This window comes from Lissotriton helveticus, chromosome 12 (genome assembly GCF_964261635.1).
Source record: "Lissotriton helveticus chromosome 12, aLisHel1.1, whole genome shotgun sequence".
NCBI lineage: Eukaryota > Metazoa > Chordata > Amphibia > Caudata > Salamandridae > Lissotriton > Lissotriton helveticus.
Window position 1 is genome coordinate 42,493,404 of NC_136073.1, and position 20,951 is coordinate 42,514,354.

The 20,951-nt window shown below is 50.6% G+C and overlaps 1 protein-coding gene across 1 annotated transcript in view; it reads left to right on the forward strand.

Moving 5' to 3' along the window:
- The window catches only part of GIGYF1 (GRB10 interacting GYF protein 1), a 1,662,840-nt gene that overhangs the window by 610,305 nt on the left and 1,031,584 nt on the right, over positions 1 to 20,951 (forward strand). The window contains exon 11 of the mRNA XM_078668650.1: positions 383 to 600. Within this exon, the coding sequence (XP_078524776.1) occupies positions 383 to 600 (218 nt within the window). The remainder of the gene's footprint in view (positions 1 to 382; positions 601 to 20,951) is intronic.

Here is a 20,951-nt window from a genome sequence, read left to right on the forward strand (position 1 = left end):
GCGGGAAAATAATCTAACAATGGAGTTCATGCCCTTGCGCACTATCACCGAAAGGAGGAGTCACCTTACCTTGTGACTGGAAAAGACCACTTTGAAGAAAAGCAACTTGCAAACATCCGTACCCAACACTAGATGGCAGGAGTATGCAATACATGTGAATCTAGAGCCCTACATTCCAAGAACAGATGTTTACAGGGAAAGTAACCTAATCATTTTAATATTCTGTGGGTCCTCAGTTATTAAATGCAGGAGTGTTTGTTTTCCTCTGTTGCATTTCACAAGTAACCAGCATTACTTTAGGGAGTACTGTTAAAAAGACATGGATTTGCTACTATGAGCATTTCATTTCTGTGTTAAATCTCCTTTCCCCTTTGTCCTTCAGATGCTCCTCGTTCTGCAGGCTGGAGAGAACATGGAGGTTTGCGGAAAAAGTTTGACTTTGAATTCCGGGATAAGGAAGATGAACGTGGTCAAAGGAGGAATCGAGCAAATAGTGACAGTTTTGAAGATGACAAGGATGGTTTGCCTGAATGGTGCATGGATGATGAAGATGAGGAAATGGGGACCTTTGACTCATCAGGGGCTTTCATGTCCCTAAAGGTACTTCACATATGCGTGTGTGGAATTGAGCATTTTTAGCATAGCAATGTTTATTTTGAGAGAGGTGACAGTGTTTCTTAGCAGGTATAATGAATATTACCCCTCACCACTTTGTGTAGGAAGTAGGCTGTGCAGTGCATCTCCAGGAAAAGACTACATGGGCACAACAGTGTGCTTGCTATATGTTAAGACTGGGACCTGTTCAAGAAATACTGGTTCGAGGCATGTGGGCTGCTAAATTCATATCTATAGCATAGATCGCCGCCTAGTGTTGGGTCCGGATGATTGCACATTGTTGTCCTGGAAGAGTCTTCGAAGTATCACGAGATAGGTGGCTCCTCCCCTGGACTACAGTGCGCATGGGCATCGACTCCATCCCCAGATTGTTTTTTTCCGCCATTGGGTTCGGATGTGATTTCGACGTCTCCTGTTCGGAATCGTGATAGAACATTTTCAAGGCCAAAAGGCCTTCTTTGCACCGTCGGTATTGTTCGCGTTCGGTCCTGTATATCTTCCAGCTCGTGGAGTCTGATATCCGGGGGGTCGTTTGACTCTTCGGTGATCGGGGCCTAGTCGACGCGGCAAGACTTCGACGGCATGGAGCGGAGTCCGTTCAAGAAATGTCCCGTGTGTGGATCCAAGTACCCACACATTGACGTCCATCCTGTGTGCAACAAGTGCCTGTCGCCGGACCACGACGAGGCCAACTGTATGGCCTGTTCCAGATTTCGATCGAAGAAGACGATCAAGCTTCGGCGCGTGGCGCGCCTTGAGGCCCAGCGATCGGCTCCGGCACCGGTGGACATCTTTGACGACCCCGAAGCAGACGAGCAAGTGCGTCACCTGCAGATTTCCCCTACACTGGTGGAGGTCGAGTCCGACTACGGAGCGGACATCCACAGTCAAGACATTGAGGAACTCGTCGAGGGTAGGGGACGACGACGAAGCATATGGGGCCATGGAAGATAGCTCGGAGGAAGAGCTATGCCCCGTTCGTACTCTTACAAAGGCTCAGGTCGCGGGATCGCCACGCGGCCTTACCCAAGACCTTATTCCTCACTCCACGGCCCCGCCTTCCGGCCCGGCTACGGAGACCTCCGCGGAGCCGCCATTATTGAAATCGAAACCGAAACTGAAACCCTCGGTATCGACGAAAACAAAGATGGCCGACACGCCATCGAAACCGAAGACGTCTGCTCCACCACCGACGCCGTCGTCTTCGGGGGCCTCCAAACCGATGAAAGCTGTCGACCAGGCAAAGGTGCCGAAGGTGGTCAAGGAGCCAAGCTCGAAGAAGGCCGTCGAGCCGGTGTCATCCAAGGCGGACAAGCCGACCTCCAAGAAGGCTGTCGAGCCTACATCGGGACAGTCTGTCGCGCCAAAGACCAAAGGGCCCGTAGAAGCAAAGTCAGTCAAGGGCGCAGAGCCAAGGTCTGGGGTCGTGACTCCTAAAGGAAAACCTGTCGATCCGAAGCCTTCGGCATAGACGTCTGCGGCCGTGGACAGTGATCGAAGCGCACCAGTCAAGGGTGCTCCTGCGCCTCGACGGGACAAACACAAGTCATCCACGCTCGGGTCTTCCCCTGGGGGCGGACCGAGGACATCAGTCTGGTCGACGAAACCGTCCGCTTCCTTTACGAAGCAGGTCTCGGACTCCCTCAAGCGCCTTAAGGACAAGGCTTTGGCATCGGAACCGAAGACTCCTTCCGCACCAAAGCCGGCGGACCCACCGAAGCCCACCTCGGCGCCGATCCACTATACGTTGCCGCCTAAGGTGGCGCCAAAGGCCTTTGCACCGCGGTCGGTGCCCAAGGACACTGTGTCGAAGTCAACTTACCCGGCTGGAACTTTGGGTCATCGACACCCTTTAGTTGAAGAACGGTCGGAGCATTTCATCGATGCCGACACCAGGAAACTCACGCTATACAAGAGGAAAATACCTTCACAGCCTTTAGAGTCGTTTACAATTCCTCTGAAACGAAAGAAGCCTGCACCAGAAACACCAGTTCTAGTTGAGCAGATTCTGCCTCAGCCTAGGAAGAGTGCAACACCTTCACCCACATACTCTGATGGGGATGAAGGGGAGCAGGATGAGGAGTACAATTTTCCTGCTCATACAGAGCCTGATGAGCAACAGGACTCATGGATGGACACAGGTGATCAAGGGGACCAGCAGACGGTCCAGGATCCTCAGGTTTATAACGTCAAACCGTCTCCCACTGAAGATTCTGCGGCATTTAATGCCTTAATTGAAAGGGCAGCTACAAACCATAAAGTGGAAATGCATGCTGACCCCGTGGAGGTGGACTTCCTTTTTGACACTTTCTCTACTGCTGAAAAAACTGTCAAAACTCCCCCAATGTTGAAAGGGGTCCTTAAGCATGCGGCAGACATTTTCAAGGAACCCACAAGATCAAGGGTTGTCAACCCTCGCATTGAGAAGAAATACAGACCGGCACCTGGCGACCCGACCTACATAAGGAGCCCGTTGCCTTTGGGCTCTTTGGTGGTCTCTAATGCCCGCAAGAGGGCGAACTCCCAAATCACGGGTGAAGCTCCTCCCCCAGACAAAGAGTCAAAAGTGCTGGAGGCATCTGGGAAGAGGGTAGCAGCTCAGGCGGCCAACATATGGCGCATCTCAAACACGCAGGCTCTGTTGGCCAGATACGATAGGGCACACTATGACACCCTAGAGCAGCTGTTACAACACCTCCCAGACCAATTTAAAGAGGGAGCTGAAATGCTTATCCAGGAGGGGAAGCTCATCTCCAACGCTGCTATAAAGTGTGCGCTGGATGTTGCGGACACAGCAGCGAGAGCGATCAACACTAGTGTGATGTTGAGGCGTCAGGCATGGCTCCGCATCTCCGGATTCAAGCCAGAGATACAGACTACTATCCTCAACCAGCCCGTTAATCCAGACAAGTTATTTGGTCCAGAGGTGGACACCACCCTGGAGAAGATCAAAAAAGATACCGAGACTGCCAAGTCCATGGGAGCTCTCCAGTCACAACAATTTAGAGGGAACACTTTTCGTCGCTCAGGCAATCGAGGTGTTAACAGAGGGCACATGTCGCAGCAGACGCCATTCACTAAAAGTGGTGCGCAATCCTCCTACAGCAAGCAGGGCAGAGGTGGATACAGAGGAAACAGTGCCAAGGGTAGAGGCAGAGGCAACAACAGTTCCCGTTCCTCTGCCGCCAACAAACAGTGACTCCCTGTCACTGCCCCCCGACCATCCAACACCTGTCGGGGGGAGACTCCAACAGTTCCTGCCAGTCTGGAAGTCCATCACCACATACCGGTGGGTCAGGCAACTTATCCAGTTCGGAGCTGACATCCACCCCACCAAACATACCCCCAAAACACCGTCCTATGTCAGCAGAGCACTTGCACTTATTGCAGCAGGAGGTTCTGGTGATGCTGCAAAAAGAGGCAATAGAGCTTGTGCCAGTGGAGGAAGAAGGCACAGGGGTTTATTCCCTGTACTTCTTAATCCCAAAAAAGGACGGTTCACTCAGACCGATTCTAGACCTCCGCCCCTTGAACCAGTACATTCTTTCAGAACACTTCCACATGTTGACACTGCAGCAGGTTCTTCCCTTGCTACAACGGGGAGACTTCCTCGCAACCTTGGACCTCAAGGATGCTTACTTTCACATACCACTCCACCCATCCCACAGAAAGTACCTCCGGTTCACCATCCAAAACCGGCATTACCAGTTCAAGGTACTCCCCTTCGGAGTGACCACTGCTCCCAGAGTGTTCACAAAATGTCTGGCGACGGTGGCGGCCCACCTCCGGAGACAAAGTATACATGTCTACCCTTATCTGGACGACTGACTCGTTCAGGCAAAGTCAGCCCAGCAGTGCGCCGCAGATATGTCCCACACCATTCACCTCCTTCACAGTCTAGGATTTTCACTGAACTACCCGAAGTCGCACCTTCAGCCGGCCCATGTGCGGCAGTATTTGGGCGCGACGATCAATACTCTGGCTGCCACAGCTCAGCCAAACCCAGTGAGGATCGACAACATCCAGTCGCTGATCCAAAAGTTCAGACCGCAACACTCACTCCCAGCGAGAGTGTTCATGCAGTTGATAGGCATGATGGCCTCCTGCATTTTCATAGTCCCGCACGCAAGGCTCCATTTGCGTCCGCTTCAAGAATGCTTGGCGCATCAGTGGACTCAGGCTCAAGGACAGTTGAACGACCTAGTGTTTGGGTCGGGCATACAGCTCTCTGCATTGGTGGAATCCACTCAACCTTTGCAAGGGCCGACCGTTCCAAGAGCCTGTGACACAGATTACACTAACGACGGACGCATCTCTCCAGGGGTGGGGGGCTCATGTGCTCCACTACACAGTGCAGGGACTATGGACAACGCAACAAAGGAAGATGCACATCAACTACTTAGAGCTGATGGCAATCTTCATGGCTCTCAAGTCCTTCAAAGTACATCTGTGCAACAAAGTCGTGTTGATCCGGACGGACAACATGACAGCCATGTACTACATTCAAAAGCAGGGAGGTACGCACTTTCCACAGTTGTCTCATCTGGCTCAGAGCATGTGGAAGTGGGCCATTCAGAGGAACATCTTCCTCATGGCGGAACACCTCCCGGGCACGGACAATCAGATGGCGGATCTGCTCAGCAGGTACAGCCACCAGATGCACGACTGGGAGTTACATCCATCAGTACTCCGCCCGTACTTCCAGCAGTGGGGTCATCCAGAGATAAACCTGTTTGCCACGGAGGAAAACGCAAAATGCCAAAGCTTTGCCGCCAGGTTCCCTCACCCACTATCGCAGGGCAATGCGATATGGATGAACTTGTCAGGCAGATTTGCGTATGCTTTTCCCCCAGCGCCTCTTATTCCGCTGGTGGCAAGAAAGCTGAAGTAACACTCGCTGACGCTCATCCTAGTTGCTCCAACGTGGGCGCGACAACCATGGTACACCACGTTCCTCGAACTCTCCGTGGTACCGCATCAAAGACTGCACCTCACACCCCGGCTCTTAACGCAGAACCGTGGCGACATTCAGCATCCAGATCCGCAGCAGTTCAATCTGGCGATCTGGCTCCTGAGGTCTTAGTTTGGCTACCTTGATTTGCCCCCTGAATGCATGGACATCATCCGGGAGGCAAGGAAGCCCACTACCAGAGCTTGCTATGCAGCGAAATGGAAGTGGTTTGTCATCTACTGTACAGAGCACGCTATCAACCCGCTCGATGCATCCATTCCTAATATCATCTGCTATTTGTTGCATCTTTACAAATGCAATCTAGCATACGCTTCCATTCGGATACACTTATCCCCCATAGCGGCTTATCTCCAAAACAGGCAGCATCTCTCTGTCTTCAGGGTGCCTGCCATTAAAGCATTCCTGGAAGGGCTGAAGCGGGTCATCCCTCCCAGGATCCCGCCAGCTCCTGTGTGGAACCTCAATGTGGTGCTCACCAGATTGATGGGTCCCCCATTTGAACCTCTGCATTCATGTGAGATTCAGTTCCTCACATGGAAAGTGGCTTTTCTCATTGCCATAACGTCTCTAAGACGTGTTAGTGAGCTACAGGCGCTCACAATTCAAGAGCCATTTATACAAATTCATTCAAACAGGGTGGTGCTGCGCACTAACCCCAAATTTCTCCCGAAGGTGGTGTCGCAGTTTCATGTCAATCAAACCATCGAACTGCCCGCTTTCTTTCCAAACCGGGAAACGGTAGCAGAAAGGATGCTCCATACGCTTGATGTCAAAAGAGCGCTTATGTACTATATTGACAGAACACAACCTTTTAGAAAGACACAGCAACTCTTTGTTGCCTTCGCAGCCCAGCATAAAGGCAACCCCATTTCCAAAGCAGGAATGTCCAGGTGGATCGTTAAGTGTATTCAGATTTGCTATCAGAAGGCTAAGCGCACTTTAACGGTCCCCCCCAAGGCACACTCCACACGCAAGTTGGGGGCCTCCATGGCATTCCTAGGTAACATTCCTTTGGAAGACATTTGTAGGGCAGCCACATGGTCTACACCACATACGTTTACCAAACATTACTGTGTAGATGTGCATTCCAAACAGCAGGCAACTGTAGGACAGGCTGTTCTTAAAACGCTTTTTCAGACTTCTGCAGCTGGCACGGGCGGCCGCCGTTAATGGAGGGACTGCTATGTATTCTATGCTATAGATATGAATTTAGCAGCCCACATGCCTCGAACTGAATATGCTACTTACCAGTATGCATCTGTTCTTGGCATGTAGGGCTGCTAAAATTCATATCGCCCGCCCTCCTCCCCGGCGCCCGTAGCGGCTGCAGACTTTTCTTGCATTTAATCTCTAGCATGGCCATCGCTTACACGGTTAAACTCCATCTCTGCCACAATGGCTAAAAACAATCTGGAGATGGAGTCAATGCCCATGCGCACTGTAGTCCAGGGGAGGAGCCACCTATCTCGTGATACTTCGAAGACTCTTCCAGGACAACAATGTGCAATCATCCGGACCCAACACTAGGCGGCGATCTATGCTATAGATATGAATGTTAGCAGCCCTACATGCCAAGAACAGATGCATACTGGTAAGTAGCATATTCATTCTGTATAGAGGTGAAAAAATCCAGGGGCTCTACAACTATGCAGTATGCTTTCTGAATTCTCATGCTGTGTAGTATTCATCAACAGAAGTACACCCCCACGCCCCAGAGAAAAGACAATGTTGACCATTGAATGGTATGTTCTTCCCTTTGACATCTGGTGTACTCTCTGGAAGCCCATGGGTGTGGTCGCTAACTTCAGGTTATTTTCCACTGTTTTATAAGCAAGCAGACGAGCTCCAGTAGGATCAAGAGAATCGATCCACCGACAAATGATTGACAAAAGCAACAACATTCTGTAAAAATCTCAACCTGGAGAGTAAAGTAATGAACTTCAGATCAGACACGCACTGAATACTACAACATGATTGTCTGGAGGAACTCGCCCACACGGTCAGAGAATGTAGAACCCTCAACTGTTGAGGGAGATAGATAATACTCTTCCCCAAGTGACACCAGAAGTTTGTGTAGGACACCCACAAGGCCTGTAACCTCTGCCTGCCAAACAACTAAAGCTGCATTATGTGCGGAGTTTCAGCCCAAGACCCTGAAGCAAGAGGAAAATCAAAGGTGGGCACACTATATAAAGATAGTTGTTGCAGGAACAGCTCTCTATGAGGCCTCTGTTTATCAAGCAAGGACAGTAAAGGAAGGACCTACCTCACAGGTAAAAACAGGACACTGTAGGAGCTAAACCCTCAAACGGGCTTGATGTCAAAAGGTAATGGAGACTGACGGAGAGAGTTAGCAGCAGCTACACTGAAAAGGGAAAATGCCACAGACACTGTAAGCCAAAATGGCGGGTCTCTTGCAAAAGAAGAGGGACTTTAAGTGTCGCAGGAGGTTTTGCGTGCCAACAAGATCCATGGAGGTCAAGACTCAAGAAGATGTATATGCCAAAGTGTCCCCCAATCATCATCATCCCCCATGCCCCCCCCCCCCCCCACCAAAGCCTCATGAAGAAGAGCAGCAGGACTTCTATGCAGAAGGTTGTCAGGATGAAGACATTGTAAGATCTCCATGCTCATGACCTTCACTCAGTCTTGCCGGAAGATGGCAGTAGAATCCTGTAAGAAAGTGCCCTCTTTTTGCATGGTTGCACCCACTTTTTGCTGGACTGCTGTGTGCTTTGCCTGAGTCTGCCCTGGGCTCCTGCCAAACAGGTACCCAAGGCCTAGGTTTCCCTAAAATTGCATTGAAATGAAAACCCAATCGGCACCCTTTGGTCACAGGTCAGTCGCTCTTTAATGGAACCACAGGTACCAATGCCACTGTGGCCAGGGAAGGCCTCTAAGGGCTGTAGCACTTATTGTGCCACCCTTAGAGGTCCTGTACCTTAACACACATGCATACTGCCTTTGCGGGCTGTGTGTTTTGGTGCAGAACAAATTGAAGTCAACATGGCACACACCCCTGTGTGCCGTGCCTACAACTCACTGCCCTGGTATAGGTCAGCCACCCCTCTAGCTGGGTGCACTATCCAAGTGGTGAGGGTACAGGTGCATGAGCCCTGTACCCCTACAGTGTCAAGGTCAATTCTTAGACATTGTAAGTGCAGTAATGCCATTAAGAGTATATGGTGCTGAGAGTTGGTCATTACAAACTCCACAGTACCCAACTTCCCAGCACATAAAACCCACACTGATGCCAGTGTGGGATTTAATGAAAAATGCATAATTAGGGCATTTTAAAGATGCCCCCTGAAAAACGACCGAACACTAGTGTCCAGACTGAGTGGCTGCCACCACCAGACATGTTTCTGGACCCCTGGGTCGAGAGCCTGCTGCTCTCGGGGGGGGGGGGGGGCTGAAACAATGCACATCCTGGTACGAGGTGCCAAGCCACCTTCCCCAGGATGGGCAGGGTCCACGAAGGGGAAGCTTCAAAGGCTTGTCGCCTTTGTGAGCTTCCCCAGGCCCTTGCTGCTCCCAGCAACTGGCCCCACCGGTTCTGACCACCCTTTCGGGCAGGAAAACCAAGTGAGAAAGGGAGGTGTGCCCACCTTTGCCAACTCCATCCCTTAGGTGGGGTAGGCGAGGTGAAGCACAACTCTGATTGGGGAGGGCCCCAGCCACCCAGAGTGAATCATATGCTCCCCTCCCACTGGAGGGTGGCATAATAGGGGGTGTACCTACCCCAAGGAAGGGACCCGTTGGTCCCAACCTTAACTTAACGTCCCTAAATTGAGTAATATCTGAATGAGACTATCAGTTATAGATTCCTTAACTTAGAATTAACCCCAGGCGTCAGACTGGATCCAGAGAATTTTTTCTTAGCAGTACCCCTGCGTGTAGGTAGGTGGTGTCAGTCGACTGCTTTCGTCGGCGTCGTGAGCTCTCGGATGACGTTGTGGTATCTACATAGACGCCGCCTGTGCGCGCTGACGTCCGCGGTTGTATGAAACTGGCTCTATATATAGTGCACCAAAATGAGGTAGAGTGCGTAGAGAGACCAAGTGGCGCCAGAGGTAGGATAGATAGAACCTTACTCTCTATTTGTGGTAGAGTAGTCGAGCAGTAAGGCAGTATCAGAGGCCAGTGTTAAGCATTTGATGTACACACTCAGCAAATTAATTCACACACTCAATAACTGAACTCGAGGCCAATTGTGTTTGTATAAAAATATATACCGTTTTATATTTCGAACCAAGCAAGCCTGACACAGGTAAGCTTTAAATACTTTTCAGTAATAAGTTACTGGATATAGAACAGTTTGAAAATGCAATAGGAATTGTACTTTATTTGATTTACAGGGGATACAGTAGGTTGCAACACTTGGCAAATACAGTACATTGAAATGAATAGGCTTTTTCAGTAAATTACAGGTAAGTTACTTTTTACGTTAATTTTCTAACTCCGGGCTGGATACCTAGATTCAGCACTGGGACATTTTCTGTAAACAGGTAAATAAATACGTTTTGGTTATTTGTGCAATTTTTAAATAATATTTTTAGATTTCAAAACATCTGAAAGAAACAGGTTAGTATTAGATTCCTTACTTTAGATTATCCCCAGGCGTCAGACTGGATCCGGAAACTTTTTGCGTAGCAGTACCCTTGCGCGTCGGTAAGCGTCGTCTGCGGCTCCGCGCCCGTCGTCTGCGTCGCTGGCACCGGGATGACGTCGCTGGAGTACTTAGACGCCGCCCTCGCGCGCTGACGTGCGTTCCTATTTTTTCCGCGCCAGCAAGCGCCGATCCGGGAACAGTAGTACCCTTTAGTCATTTTTTGACTAAAATGTTCAATCTTTTTTTATAATTTTTTCGAAGTCGAACGACTACAACGGTGCTGGTAGGGATGCCCAGGTTTAAGCCCTGCGTCGACTGCAACCGACTGATGTGGGTTACCGACCCCCATCGCCGGTGTCTTCATTGCCTGGGGCCCGACCACGATGACAAGTCGTGCCCCGACTGCCGGCCTTGATGTCGAAGGCTAGGTGGGAGCAGTCCCGCAAGCGCCTCGAGCTCCGGCAGTCGGCCCCGCGCCGTTCGAGGTCCCGGTCCGGAAAAAGGTCGAGGGACCAGTAGCGGGGCCGGAGTCATCACGGCTCGGGTGATCGTCTACACTCCTCGAGCTCCAAGTCCTCAGGTAAGAGGCACAAGAAGTCGAAGAGGCGACACCGCTCTTCTGACTCCCCCCGACGCTCGCGTGACGCGGCCAGGGGTTCGGGGGACATCGCCCACGCGGCTCTGTCAGAGCCGAAGGCGTCGCGGCCTGCTCCATACCCGCCGGTCCCTGGGCAGAACACGTCGCCGGTGTAGATCGACGCCTTCCTCACAGCCATGAGGTTGCTCACTCCTCCGTCGGGTTCTGCGGCGCCTTCGGGCCAAGCGGGCCGGGTGCTTCGGCCCCGACACCGCAGTGCTCCGCCAGGCCCGGATCCGGGTCGTCGCTGGTTGACCGTACGACCTCGCCTGCTCCTATGGTGTCGCCCCGGTGCCAACCACGGTTGACGCCGTCACCAGTTCCTGCCTCGCTCCAGTTCCGACGCCGGAGCAGCGTCGATCGACGCCGCATTTGACGCCGATGGGAGATTTTTTCTTCTATGATGGCCCCATCATTTGACCCGGAGTACCAGGAGATGGGTGGCGAGGCGGATTGGGAGGGGTCTGAGGACCCTCTGGCACGTGAGTGCCAGCCTTATCAGGACTGGGCAGGTGAGCTAGAGGACGCCAGTGGTCTGGACACTTCGCCAGAGACTGGTTTTGTCTCCCCTCCTACTGTGGCTACGGAGGAGGGGGCATCCTATAGTGTGGTGTTGACTCGGGCGGCCAAGGCCTTATCCCTTGAACTCCCCTTCGTGGCCGTGAGGACTAACCTCCTCACTGAGGTCCTTAAACTGCAAGCAAGCTCTTCGGAGCCTCTGTTGCCGTTTTAATGAGGCCTTGTCTTAAGTTCTTCTGGGCACCTGGTCCAGTCTCGCTACAGGTCCCCCTGTAGATGGGAACATGGCCAGACGCCACCGCCTGGCTCCGGGCGACCCTTGCTTCCTGTCCATCCAACCCACCCCCGAGAGCCTGGTCATACAGGCCTCTAACTCTCCGACCACATTCCCTTCGGCTCCTCACGATCGGGAATCCAAGAGGTACGAACAGTATGGCAAAAAGATGTTCTCACTGAGTTTGGGGTTGCGGTCAGTAAACACCGCGTGCCTCTTGGGCCGCTATACCCACTTTCTGTGGGACACGGTCGCTGACGTGCTGCCACAATGTCCGGAGGAGGCCCGGACTAAACTTGCCCAAGCCCTTGCGGAGGGTCGAGATGCGGCACAGTACTCCATCACATGTGGACTGGATACCACAGACTCACTAGGTAGAGCGATGGCAACGACGGTGGCGATTCGTTGCCACGCCTGGTTGAGGCCCGCTAACTTTTCGGATGATCAAAACACCCTTATGGACATGCCGTTTGATGGCCGTCTCCTCTTTGGCGACAAGACAGACGGTGCGCTTGAGCGCTTTAAGGACTCCAGGGCTACGGCCAAGTCCTTGGGCCTGTCGGCCCCGCGCCAGCAATCTGCTGCCTTGCGCCCCTTTCATGGCCAAGGAAGGGGCGCCGCCACACGTCCTGCTAGCCACTCGCCGCAGACTAACATCCAGTGCGGTGGCGGACGTGGTAACTGCCGTGGTGGTGCCAGGGAACAACGGCGTGGCCAGTCCACATCCGCCCCCACCCCCGCAGCATCCGCCTCAAAGCCTACCTAGTCTGAGCTTTCAGGCCCTCGAGACGCCAGTGGGGGGCAGGGTTCGCCATCACCGCCTGCACTGGCGCAACATCACATGGGACAGGTAGGTGCTGCAAATCGTCAGAAGGGGCTACTCCCTCCCCTTCGAGGTGACCCCTCCAGCCATGCCACCGCAGTACCACTGCGTGTCGGACTACTTTAATCTTCTGCAAGAGGACGTTACGGCCCTCTTGGCCAAGGGGGCCATCAAGCGTGTTCCTGGGTCAGAAGTAGGGTGTGGTTGTTGTTCCCACTACTTTCTGGTTCTCAAGAAGGGAAAAGGGGGCCTACGCCCTATCTTGGACCTGCGGAAGGTCAACGGTTTCCTCCGGAAGGAGAGGTTCAAGATGCGGACACTGGCTCAGGTCTTAGCAGCCCTGGACCCAGGAGACTGGATGGTAGCGTTGGATTTGCAGGACGCTTATGTTTGAGGCATGTGGGCTGCTAAATTCATATCTGTGCATAGATCGCCGCCTAGTGTTGGGTCGGATGATTACACTTTGTTGTCTTGGAAGAGTCTTCGAAGTATCACGAGATAGGTGACTCCTCCCCTAGACTGCAGTGCGCATGGGCATCTTCTCCATCCTCAGATTGTTTTTTCCGCCATTGGGTTCGGATGCTAACTCCATAACTCCAACTTCGGAATCGAAAACAAAATTGTCTAAAGGCCTTCGACTTCGACGGTATTGTTCTCGCTCGGTACCTCTCTACTCGATCCAGCTTTCCATCTCCCATCGGTCGTCGACGCGGGCGATGGGCCTTTTCAACGCGTGAGCCGACTGTCGATGGAAAGAAGCACTTTTAAAAGGTGCCCACAATGCCACAAGTACCCACATACTGACAAACACTCGGTATGCAACAAGTACCTTTCCCCAGACCATAGGGAATAAACCTGCCTGGCCTGCGCCCAGTTTCGGTCGAAGAAAACAATACGGATCCGACGGGCCGCTAGGCAAGAAATGCAGCGACAGGCACCAGAACCGGACAACATCTTCGATGATGACCAGGACCTACTGGACGCTCAAGACTCAGACCTAGAGATCGTCACCGTCGAGGACTACTCTGACTCCGATGACAAGATCCCGCCGGGGCAAATCGTGAGTACACAACCCCCGACACCAATAAGCCCGTTACCGAAGGCTCCGGTCGAGGCACCGCCAAAAGGCTTAAGCCAAGATCATAAAAAACGTTCGCCAGCCCCGCCGTCCGGCTCTGCACCGAAACCTTCAGAGACCCCAGGGCCCTGTAACATCGTCCCGAGGAAGGTTCCAGAGCCTAAAAAGGTTGTCGACCCGAAGGACGTTGAACCAAAAAAGGCCGTACAGCCAAAAAGCGTCGAGCCAAAAAAGACTGTCGACCACAAGAAGGCCGCTCAGCCAAGAGACGTCGACCCCAAAGAGGTAGTCGAACCGAACAGGGGCACGCAGCCTAAGGGCGCCGAACCGAAGAAGGTCGCCGACTCGAATAAGCCTACCACTCCAAAATCCATCAACCCGTCAAAGGTCGCAGTCAAAAAGGGTGCCGTACCGAAGCCGGTAGCACGGCTGGAAAAAGCTGTCGACCCAAAGATAAGTGCTCCGAAGACACCAGTCGATCCTAAGAAGGTCGACTCGGAAAAGGACACTCATCCGAAAAAGCGTACAGAGCACAAAAAAACGTGTCGACCCGAAAGCTCCAGTCGACCCCGAATCACTCGTCGACACCGAACAAGGTCCCGAGCCTAAAAAAAACAGGAAAACACCAAAAGTCGTCGAAAAAAAGTGTTACGACCCAAAAAGGTCTAACACCCAACCCAGGACTGTAGAGGAAGAACTCTTACACCCAGATCCATCAGACGACCAAGCTAAAATATACATCAATCCAGACACTGGTAAAGTTACCATCCTGCACAGAAAAAAGAGGCCTTTGGACTCTGGCTCACATTCCCCTATTCCATTAAAGGAAAAGGACTTTGGGACTTCTCCCTCTAGACCCTTCATACCTTTTCAGCCTATCATGCCTACTACACCCTTTAATCCTTACATTGCTTACTCTCCTTCTCACCACAGGGACAATGAGGGTAACATGGGGGATGAGCCACAACCTCTGTATGATTTCCCACAAGATCCTCAACCACAGGAGGAACCATGGGAGGAGCCAACAGACCCCTACAACACCCACCCCATCCCTGATGTACCCTCTTATCCTACTAAGCCGTCACCTACAGATGACACCGTAGTCTTCAACCAACTCATAGACAGGGCAGCACAATTCCACAATGTAGATATGCATAATGACCCTGTTGAGGAGGACTTCCTATTTGACACCTTCCCCACTTCAGAAAAAAGTTTTAGTACACTTCCCATGTTAAAAGGAGTTCTAAAACATGCACCTGACATATTTAAGGATACAGCCAGGGCACGGGTAATCAACCCCAGAATAGAAAAGAAGTATAGGGCAGCTCCTACAGTCCCTACTTACATCAGGGGACAGTTACCACTAGACTCACTGGTAGTGGCCAATGCACGTAAACGGACCAACTCCCAAACAGGGGAAGCACCGCCCCCTGATAAAGAGTCAAATACTGGAAGCATCAGGCAAAAGGGTAGCAGCACAAGCCTCCAACTCATGGAGGATTGCTAATACACAAGCCCTACTGGCTCGTTATGACAGGGCGCATTATAATCAACTCGAAAGCCTAATGCAACACCTGCCTGAGCCCTTTAAAGCACAAGCTAATGACCTCATACAAGAGGGAAAATATGCCTCCATCAAATGCGCGCTTGACGCAGCCGAAACCGCAGCTAGGTCAATTAACACTAGCGTCTTATTACGCAGACATGCATGGCTGCGTATTTCCGGTTTTAAGAATGAGGTGCAGTCCACCATTCTTAACCAACCTGTCAATCAAGATTTTCTAGTTGGCCCTGCTGTCGACACCATTTTGGATAAAATGAAAAAAGACACAGAAACCGCAAAATCAATGGGGGCATTGCAATTTCAACAGAGGCTCCTTTCGGCGCTCCTCACAGGGCAACTACACGAGGAAATACCTCGCAAACATCTGCCTCATACAAAAGTAACACACAAGGTTCCTTCACCAAGAACACAAACAGAGGAGGTTATTAGGGCAACAGTAATAAGGGAAGAGGACGGGGAGGCAATAACACCAGAGTCTCCACTGCCACAAAACAGTGACTTCATTACACTGCCTCCAGACCCCATAACACCGGTCGGAGGCAGACTCCAACAGTTCCTACCTGTCTGGCACGCAATTACCACGGACAGGTGGGTGAGAGAAATTATCCAGTTTGGTTATTGCTTAGAACTGACTTCTACACCACCAAACATACCACCCAGACATCGTCCTATGTCCACGGAACACATCTCCCTGCTCCAACAAGAGGTGAAATGCATGCTGGAAAAGGGGGCCACAGAGCAAGTCCCTTTCCACCAGCAAGGGACAGGAGTATACTCTCTATACTTCCTTATTCCCAAGAAGGACGGCTCCCTCAGGCCAATATTGGACCTCAGACCCCATAATCAATATATACTATCGGAACACGTCCATATGATCACACTCCAGCAGGTGCTCCCGTTGCGCCAACAAGGAGATTTCCTAGCAACACTGGACCTCAAGGATGCGTATTTTCACATACCCATCCATCCCACAGAAAATCCTCAGGTTCATAATAGAAGGTCAACGCTACCAATTCAAGGTTTTGCCCTTCGGGGTTACCACGGCTCCAAGAGTGTTTACAAAATGCTTAGCGACAGTGGCAGGACATCTCAGAAGGCAACACATCCATGTGTACCCCTATCTGGACGATTGGCTAATACAAGCGAAATCGTACCAACAGTGCGCAGCACACACATCTCAAAACTTCAGTTGCTACACAGTCTAGGGTTTTCCATCAACTACCCAAAATCGCATCTGCAACCATCCCACGATCAGCAGTACCTGGGAGCCACTATAAATACCTCAGTGGCAAAAGTATATCCAAACTCAGCAAGGATAGCCAGCATGCAGATACTCATTCGGAAATTCCTGCCACAACACACTCTGCTGGCTCGAGTCTTTATGCAGCTCATAGGCATGATGGCCTCTTGCATATTCATTGTCCCCCATGCCAGACTTCAAATGCGCCCATTATAAGAATGCCTAGCACGGCAATGGAACCAGGCTCGAGGACAACTAAAAGACCTAGTGTTGGTCGCGCTCACAACTCTCTGCAGTGGTGGAACCCACAAAACCTTTCCAAGGGGTGACTGTTCCAAGAGCCGGTTCCACAAATAGTACTAACAGCGGACGCATCACTGACAGGTTGGGGAGCCCATCTCCTTCAATACACAGTACAAGGGATCTGGACAAACAAACAGAAAAAGCTACATATCAACCAACTAGAATTGCTAGCAATATTCCTAGCCCTAAAAGCATTTCAGAAGTACTTGTACAGCAAGACGGTGTTGATCCGGACGGACAACATGACCGCAATGCACTATATCCAGAAACAGGGAGGAACACACTCTCCACAGCTGTCCCATCTGGCACTAAGCATATGGAAGTGGGCGATTCCCAAAAACATTTTTCTCCTAGCAGAACACCTTCCAGGGAAGGACAATCAGATTGCCGACCTGCTCAGCAGACACAGCCAACAACTACACGAATGGGAGATTCACCCCCAAGTTCTCCAGCCATTCTACGAAAAGTGGGGTCACCCAGAGGTAGACCTGTTTGCCACAAAAGAAAACTCCAAATGCCAGTACTTTGCCGCCAGGTTCCCACATCCGTTGTCACAGGGCAATGCGATATGGATGAACTGGTCAAGCAGATTTGCGTACGTTTTTCCCCCAGCACCACTGATCCTGCTGGTGGCACGCAAACTGCGGCAACACTCACGCTAATCCTAGTTGCACCCACATGGGCGAGACAACCGTGGTACACAACGTTCCTAGAACTTTCAATAGTTCCTCATCAAAGACTGTGCCTTGCTCCCCATCTTCTAACTCTGAACCATGGAGAAATCAGACACCCAGATCCCCATCAGATGAACCTAGCGATCTGGCTCCTGAGGTCTTAGAGTTCAGGTACCTTAACTTGCCCCGAGACTGCATGAACATCATTAGGGAGGCAAGACGACCAACCACACGAGCGTGCTATGCAGCTAAATGGAAGAGATTTGTTATTTACTGCAACAATAACCAAATCAACCCATTAGACGCTTCCATGCAAAACATTGTTACCTGCTGCATTTACAAAGATGTAACTTAGCCTATTCTTCTATACGACTACACCTTGCTGCTATAGCAGCATACCTTCAAAACAGGCAACACATTTCACTGTTTAGAGTACTAGCAATTAAAGCCTTCATGGAGGGTTTAAAAAGGGTGATCCCTCCAAGACACCCCCCCTCCCCAGTCTGGAATCTAAATATAGTACTTACCAGACTTATGGGCCCTCCTTTCGAACCTCTACACTCATGCCAACTACAATTCTTAACGTGGAAGGTTGCATTCTTGGTTGCCATTACCTCACTCAGAAGAGTGAGCGAATTACAAGCATTAACAATCCAAGAACCTTTCATGCAAGTACATGCCAACAGGGTGGTTCTTAGAACCAACCCTAAGTTCATGCCTAAGGTTGTATCCAATTTCCATATCAACCAGTCAATACAACTGCCAGTATTCTTTCAAAATCCACAGTCCGTAGCTGAGAGAGCCCTACACACATTAGATGTGAAAAGAACCCTACTTTATTACATAGACAGAATTAAATCATTTAGGAAGACAAAACAACTATTTGTTGCTTTTGCACCACTACACAAAGGAAATCCTATTTCAAAGTCCGGAATAGCCAGATGGATAGTTAAATGCATTCAAATATGTTATCAAAAGGCAAAACGCACTTTAACCGTCCCCCCAAGAGCACACTCTACAAGAAAAATGGGGGCATCCATGGCTTTTCTAGGAAATGTTCCTCTTGAAGACATCTGTAAGGCAGCCACATGGACCACCATACACACTTTCACAAAACACTACTGTGTAGACGTGCTAGCAAAACAGCAAGCGGCTGTAGGACAGGCTGTTCTAAAAACTCTTTTTCAGACTGCTGCAGCTGGCACAGGTAGCCACCGCTAAGGGAGAGACTGCTATACATTCTATGCCAGATATGAATTCAGCAGCCCACATGCCTCGAACGGAATATGCTACTTACCAGTATGCATCTGTTCTTGGCATGTAGGGCTGCTGACATACATATCACCCACCCTCCTCCCCGGTGCCTGTCGCAGCTGTAGCATTCATTATCACTTTCTTACTTTCTTGCATGGACATCTTACTGTACCATACTCCATCTCTGCCACAATGGCGAAAAACAATCCGAGGATGCCCATGCACACTGTAGTCCAGGGGAGGAGCCACCTATCTCGTGATTCTTCGAAGACTCTTCCAGGGCAACAATGTGCAATCATCCAGACCCAACACTAGGCGGCGATCTATGCACAGATATGAATGTCAGCAGCCCTACATGCCAAGAACAGATGCATACTGGTAAGTAGCATATTCCGTTCGAGACATATGAGCTGTAGATTGTACACTTAGCATTAGATCGCCACCTGGTGTTGGGCTCGGATGATTGCTTGTTGTCGTCTTGGAAGAAGTCTTTGTAGTCACAAGATAGGTGACTCCTCCCTTGGACGATAGTGCGCATGGGCATCGGCTCCATTCTCAGATTGTTTTTTCCGCCACTGGGTTCGGATGAAAGTTTTCCGCTCCGGCTAGAAATACACTTTCCCAGCACTTCGAAGCTCAAAAAAACTTCCCAAAACTCTCCAAACTAATTTCGATACCGACTAACATCGTCTCGACTCAATCAGCTCGATTCTGGTCGTCGACTCGGGCTGTTGGGCCTATCCACGCCGTGAGGCCTACACCTCATGGAAAGGACGCCATCCAAGAGATGCCCCGGGTGTGGAGCAAAGTTTCCACGCAGTGACCACCACGAGCTCTGCAATCTCTGCTTATCGCCAGAACGCGACAAATCCAGCTGTTCAGCCTGCGCGTCCTTTCGATCCAACAAAACCATCAGAGATCGAAGGGCCCATTGACATGACATGCAGAGATCAGCTCCGGAACCGGTGGATATCTTCTACGAGGAGTTACCACTCGTTCCCGAAGACGATTCCAATGACCTCCAAATCGTATCAGAGGCAGACGACTCAGCTCATTATGATCAGTTAGAGAAACTGCTAGAACATCTACCTGACCAATAATAAACACAGGCAAATGATCTTATACAAGAAGGCAAGCTTATTTCTAATGCCTCAATCAAGTGCCCACTAGATGCAGCAGATACTGCATCTAGAGCTGTAAATACTAGTGTCGTTACAGGAATGTCTAGCACAACAGTGGAACCAGGTTCAAGGTCAACTAACAGACCTGGTGTTGGTAGACAGCCGCACACTCGCGCTCTGCAGTGGTGGAACACCAAAAACTTGACAAAAGGGCGTCCGCTCCTCGAACCTGTTCCACAAATAGTGCTCACAGAAGACATCCCTCACAGGATGGGGCGCCCATCTCCTACATCATACAACTCCTGGACAATGGAACAGTCAACAAAAATTGCTCCATGTCAACCATCTAGAGCTGCTAGCAATATTCTCACCACTCAAAACTTTCCAAGTACTAGTACAGAACAAAGCTTTCTTGATCCGGACAGACATGACAGCCGTGTATTATATACAAAAACAGGGGGGGACACACTCTCTACAACTGTCCCACCTCGCACAGAACATTTGGAGATGGGCCATTCCACAGAACATATATCTTTTGGCAGAGCACCTTCCAGGAGATCACAATCAGATAGCAGATCTGTTGAGTTGGCAGACGCAACAAATTCACGAATGGGAACTACATCTGCAGGTTCTTCAACCATTCTTTCTCAAGTGGGGTCATCCAGACATAGATCTGTTCGCCACACTCAAACGCAAAATGCCCAACCTTCGCCGCCAGGTTTCCACACCTGCTGTCCAAGGGCAATGCGATATGGATGAACTGGTCAGGCAGAATTGCGTACGCGTGTCCGCCACTACCACTGATACCATTAGTTGTATGCAAGCTCAGACAACAGTCTCTCAAACTAATCCTAGTAGCTCCCACATGGGCACGTCAACCGTGGTTCACCACACTGCTAGAACTATCTCTAGTTCCACACCAAAAGCTACAACTGACTCCATCCCTGCTAACGCAGAACCATTGAGACATGCAACATCCAGACCCAAATCAACGGAATTTGGCGATTTGGCTCCTGAAGTCTTAGAGTTTGGTTATCTTAACCTACCACCAGACTGTATGAACATTATTAAAGAGGCCAGGAGACCTACTACCAGAGCTTGTTATTCTGCTAAATGAAACCAATTTGCCATTTATTGCAACAATAACCAAATTGATCCCCTGGATGCTTCCATCCAGAATCATTTGTTACCTGTTACATTTACAAAGGTGTAACTTGGCATATTCATCTATACGTCTACACCTTGCAGCAATTGCAGTATATTTA